The sequence below is a fragment of the Herpailurus yagouaroundi genome, unplaced genomic scaffold, assembly GCF_014898765.1.
Source record: "Herpailurus yagouaroundi ecotype Mexico unplaced genomic scaffold, PumYag 220, whole genome shotgun sequence".
In the NCBI taxonomy this organism is placed as follows: domain Eukaryota; kingdom Metazoa; phylum Chordata; class Mammalia; order Carnivora; family Felidae; genus Herpailurus; species Herpailurus yagouaroundi.
In genome coordinates this window covers 6,709,448-6,714,996 of record NW_024412451.1, presented here as the reverse complement: position 1 = coordinate 6,714,996, position 5,549 = coordinate 6,709,448, and the positions used below count along the sequence as shown (strand labels likewise).

At 60.1% G+C, this 5,549-nt stretch overlaps 1 protein-coding gene across 1 annotated transcript in view; it reads right to left on the bottom strand.

Moving 5' to 3' along the window:
• Positions 1 to 614, bottom strand: part of IGLON5 (IgLON family member 5) — a 7,931-nt gene extending 7,317 nt beyond the window's left edge. The window contains exon 1 of the mRNA XM_040458101.1: positions 430 to 614. Coding sequence (XP_040314035.1) covers positions 430 to 599 — 170 coding nt within the window. The 5' untranslated portion in view covers positions 600 to 614. The remainder of the gene's footprint in view (positions 1 to 429) is intronic.
• Between the last annotated feature and the right edge of the window lie 4,935 nt (positions 615 to 5,549).

Sequence of the window (5,549 nt, the reverse complement as noted above, 5' to 3'; positions counted from 1 at the left end):
CGGACAGAGAGATCCAGAGAGAGGGAGACAGAGATCCAGAGAAGGGGACAGAGGCCCGGAGGGGGGGGGCAGACCCAGTATGGGGAGCAGCATTGATCTGGCGGGAAATAAGGCTGGCTCTCATTTGCTAAGCAGTCACAATGTGCCTTGCTTTCTAAACTCAGAGAGTGTGTGCAAAATCTTGAATCTCCACAACAGCCTCTACCGTGGTTATCATCCCTCTACCCATTTGGCAGATGGGGACACAGAGGCCCAGACAGGAAGCCAGGCCCAGAGTCCGTGCCCCTCACCACCTCTCCTGAGTGACAGGGACCAGGCTGCTTCTGCAGGTGAGGACTGGCTTCCCCTAAGGAAGGTGAAGAGTGGACTGGGTGATCTTCTGAGTCCCCGAGATGGGGGGGGGGGGGGGGGGGGGGGGAGGGGAGGTACCTGAGGGTGGCGTTGTCACCTTCGCACACCGTGTAGTTGTCCGCGGGAGAGTTGAACTCCAGGCTCTGGGACAGCAGCCCTGGGGACGGGAGGGCCAGTTCGGCTCGGCAGCTCAGCGGGGACCGTACACATGTGCACACACACGCACGTGCCCTGGCCCACACAGGCATCTCCCAACCCCGCGGGCACACGCATCCTTCGGTGTTTCCCGAGACGCACGGCAGACGCGCGCAGAGCAAGCACGTGCAACGTGTTCCTTCCCATAAGCCCACACTGATCCAGACGGACCTGGACACACAGACCTACACGCCTCCAGATACTAAGACAGCACCCCGGTGACAGCGCATAAACACGTGTGGATATACGCACACACACACTCACAGATACTGCACGCAGACACATACATACACATGCACAGACTCACAAGTACCTAAATGTATATGCACAGACACACACGTGCAGATACACAGACAGCCGTGTACCTGGGCGCTCGCACACATGTTCAGACACGTTCACGTGCTCGCGCGTAGGCACACGAATTCAGAAATACACGGAAACGCACACAGAGCCACCCACACATGCGGATGCAGACACCCAGACGCGTAAACGCAGACCCAGACGCACGCGTATATCCACTTGACGCACATCTATCACAGACGCACAAATACACCCCCTGGGCACCGTGTACAGCCACACGCAGACCTCGGCAGACACACGCGTCTGCAGACACGCCCGCCTGCCCGTGGCCACGGGGCACACTTGCAGGGGCCCGCCCACGCCTGCCCGCCCCCCCTTCCCCCCCAGCGCCGCTCATGGGCACAGTCGCCCGGCACAGCCCCCACCCCCACCCATTCATCTCTCTGTGGACCGTGTCCAGCGGGCTGGACTGGGGCCAGGGAGTGGGGGCTGGGCATTCGGAGGCGGCGGCTGGCGACGGCATCAGGCGGGGGAGAGGAGGCCGGATGACCTTGGACGCCTGGGGAAGGAGGGCCTCGCAACGGGGCCGCCCTGCCCCCGCCCTGGCATGAGGAGCTAATTAATCTAATGAATTAATTGCCCGTGCCGTCCCCAATGACTCCCGGGGGCCCTCTCCATCAGCAGCCCCTCAGGACCGGGTTGGGGCAGAGCCAGTGCGGTGGGCTCCCCGGGTCGTGGGGTTTGGGGTGGACCCTGCAGCCCCTTAGCCCGGCCAGAGTCACTCCCCGTGCTGCGTGCGGTGGACGCTGCCACACGGCCCTGGTGACAGCAGGAGACGGCCAGGGGACGGACGCACACAGGGACAGACACAGCACCAGGGCCCGGGGAAGGCACACGGAGCCAGGGCCGGAGGGGGAAACGGTCCCGCACTCCGACACAGGAACGGCGATGGGGCCTGCTCAGAGGCACGGGGGCGCACACAGTTCCACTGACACGCAGCCCAGGACACGCAGCCAGCCCAAGGTCACCCTACCACACACAACTAGACCCACACAATCGTGCTGATGCCAACAGCCCCCCACACGCAGGTGCAGTCTACGCACGAGCGGTTACAGCCCCATCCAGGGGGCCACCTCTCTCTCTTTCTCTCTCTCTCTCTCACCACCCCCCTCCCCCCACGCCGGCCTAATCAGTCACACTGACACTGCCAGCCTGAGGGCCATGCTCAGCAGCCCATGCCCCTGCCCTCTGGAAAGTCGTGCAGAAAGCTACGGTGTGCAATGAGACAGTTACACGGCCACAGCCTCGCAACACAAAGGGGCTGCCCTGGGCCAAGAATCGGGTGCACACAGTCACGCTGTCACCTGCGATCGGATCACACACACACACACACACACACACACAGGATTGGTCACACTCCTGCTCATACACTCCCAAGCCGGGGCCGGACAATTCTTCCCCGTGGGGACTGTGCAGTGCGGGATGTCCAGCAGCATCTCTGGCCTCTACCCACCAGATGACAGCAGCTTCCCCCCTCTTCACAGCGGTGACAACCATACATGCCTCAGGTATCGCCGGATGCCCCTTAGAAGGCAAAAATCCCCCCTCCGCCCCCTGTGACAACCACTGTCCAAGGTTACAGGAGAAACGTGGGCTTAGGGGTGAGGACGGAACTGTCCCAGGTCCCCTGGGAACTGAGGGCTCCTGGGCTGAGCCCCTGACCACAGCCAGGAGCCACCCAGAGGAGCTAGGCCCACAGACACAGGCAGGCAGGACCTTAATCATATGTCCTGACAGACACAGGCACACACTCCTTCCAGAGGTAAATCCCTGACCCTCAGAGCTGCCCGGGGCCCCTCCCGTGGCTCCCTGCTGCCTCCAGGACAAAGGCCCAGCCCCGCAACCTGGATCCGGGGCCCTGGGGTTGCTTCTCCTGCTTTGTCTCCCCTCGTGCATGTGTGGCCCAGCTCTGTGTTCCCCACCTTTCTCTTCATCGTGCCACTGTTTATGGCAAAATGTTTCTCCTTCTCCAGGGGTCTGGAATAATGAGGCCTCTCCTAGGAGACACAGCACATATGTGCCGGGATGAGCTCCTGCCCCGCTCCCAGGGCACCTTGGATCAGACTCAGCTGCCTCCCCAACCTGCTCCTCCCGGCCAGAGCCTGGCTCAGACCATCTGTGTCCCCGGCACACCCAGCTCCAGGCTCAGCCGAGGGCAGTCCCAGGAGACTTCGTGATGAAGGACTCCACGTCTCAGGCGGGTCTTGGATTCCTGGTCCCCGTGTCTATAAATCTGGATGTCTTGGGTCCGTGAATCTGTCTCACACAATTCCCAGACTCCAGGATCAGGAAACCCCTCCCTGCTGTGTGACCTTGGGCAAGTCCCTTCCCTTTTCTGGGCTTTAGTAAGTGGAGGTGGGGGTGGGAATAGTCATTTCACACCCAGTTGGTCGCGGAGCACGGCTCCTGCCTCTCTCTCTCTCTCTCTCTCTCTCTCTCTCTCTCTCGGTCCTGATCACCCTGGATCCTGTCTGAGCCTGCTTCCCTCACCAGATGGGAGCCCCTCCAGGTGGGGCCTGTGTCTGACCCACCTCCAGGGTTCCAGCATTGCTGGCTCTGGGCCTGGCCCATAGGAGGCCTCGCGAGATGTTTAATGTATAAGCAAGCTGGTGCACGTGAGATCCACTCGGTAGGAATTTGGCTTGGAAAACTCTCCCTCAATTCTGGGGAGCCCTCCCTACCCCTCCAAGCCTGGTCTGTTTTCCCACAATGCCTGGACTACCTCCCTTAGAGCTCATATCACACACTGTGGTGACCATCTGTGTCTGTTTCCCCCATCAGACTAGAAGTTTCTCGAGGGCAGAGCCTGGGTCTGACTCAGGTCTGTATGGACCCTCAGCATCTCCCAGCACAGGACCTGACCCTGGAAGGCCTTGGGAAATACTTACTGGAAGGATGAATGTAAAGAGATACCTACAACATGTGTCTCCAGCTCTTGAACTCCTACTCCTTCTTCAAGACCCAAACTCAAATGCCCCCTCCTCCGGGAGGACCTCCCTGACTGTTCAAGACCGAGAGTGTCTCCACTCTCTACTGGATCCTCTCTGACTCGGCTGGGGCAGTGTTCAAGGGCGCCTCCCCCACCTGACCAGGTGTTCCCCAGGGGGCCCAATTCTTGGCTGTGTCCCCCGGAGCTGGGCTTAGCTCAGACCAGGGACGTGTTTGTAGGGAGAATGACTGGTCTTGAGAGGCTGGATAAGAAAGCCCCGAGGAATCCGTGCCACGAGATCAAATGTCTGCGCCACCGTTTCCTGGCCGGGGGACCCCCAGGCAGCCTGAGCCTCAGTTTCCTCATCTCTGAAAAGAGGTAAAAGAGCAGCTCTTCCCTCTGAGGGTTTTGTGAAGGATTTCATGGGAACATGCAAGAAAAACGTTTAACTCAGCGCTTAGCATGCAGAAAGGGCCCAATAAATGCGAGCTGCTCCTAACAGTACCTTCTTTTTTAGGAAACATCTACTGCTGTCCCTGGTTCGGTGTCAGTCCCCTGGGGGTGGGGGTGGGGGTGGGGGCAGGGTGTAGGTCGCTCTATGCCCAGCACCCCCGGGGTCGGCGACTGGTATACAGGTGCCCTGTCAGCATCTGCTCTCACACCACCACGCCAGCATGGCCAGGCCGCTGAAAGAACAGACTGGAGAACCCGGCTGCTCGGGGTTCGAGTCCCAGCTCTGCCGTTTGGTTGCACAAATTACTTTCAGGTCCCTGGGACTCAGGGTTCCCACCCCCGAGTTGTGGTGGTGAGGATGAAAGGAGGTCACCCAAGCAACAGGTTCAACGCAGAGCCTGCTGGTTAGGTGCTAGCCAACAGCTACAGGTGTGCCGGCTGTTGGGGTGATGAGGCGGCAGGTGCCAGCCTGTCCTGGGGGTGGGGCCGGTGGTGACCAGAAGGACCACTCGGGTCTCTGCCAGTCTGGACTAGTAGCTGGCCAGGGAGCAGGTATGAGGGCTTGATTGATCAAGCGATGAAGGTCACGGCTAGGTGAGTTTCCTCTCCTTAAGAGAGAAGGAGATTTCTAACAAGATGGAGGCCCCTGGGCCACCCCTCAAAGGGACATAAGTGAAGCTGGGACCCTCCAATGGGGGGATGCTTGGATTCCCCCGACAGGAAGCCAAGGCCCGCAAGCGTGTGTGACTTTGCAAAGGTCACTCTGGGAGCTGTGGCAGAGGGGAGGCTGGCCCGAGGGAGGGGTGGGGGAGGTGTTGGGAGGGGTGTGGCTCCGGCAGGGAAGAGCCGGTGAGAAGACCCCCTCTTCCTCTGAGCTGAGCTTGAAGTGTAGAGGCCTTCCCAGCACGGATGCCCCGGACTCCCGGAGTCTGGACGCTGAGCCAAGAGCCCTGGAACTTGCCACAACGTGTTGGCTGCTCCTTTCTGCTGGTTCCCACCTCAGGACCTTTGCCTCCACTGCTCCCTGGGGATCTGCGAAAGGCTGACTGCTCTCCTTTTAGTTCAAACTCCCCTCCTAGCGGCTCAGAGAGGGCTTCCTCAACCACCAGAGACCACATGCGCAGCGCGTCCCGAGTCAGTCTTACTGTTTTAGGCTACCCGTCACTCTCTGAAATTACCTGTTGCCTTCCATGCTTGTTTTGAGGTTTTGATCTGTCTCCGTCCCACTGGGATGGAAGCTCCTCGAGAGCTCCTTGAGTTC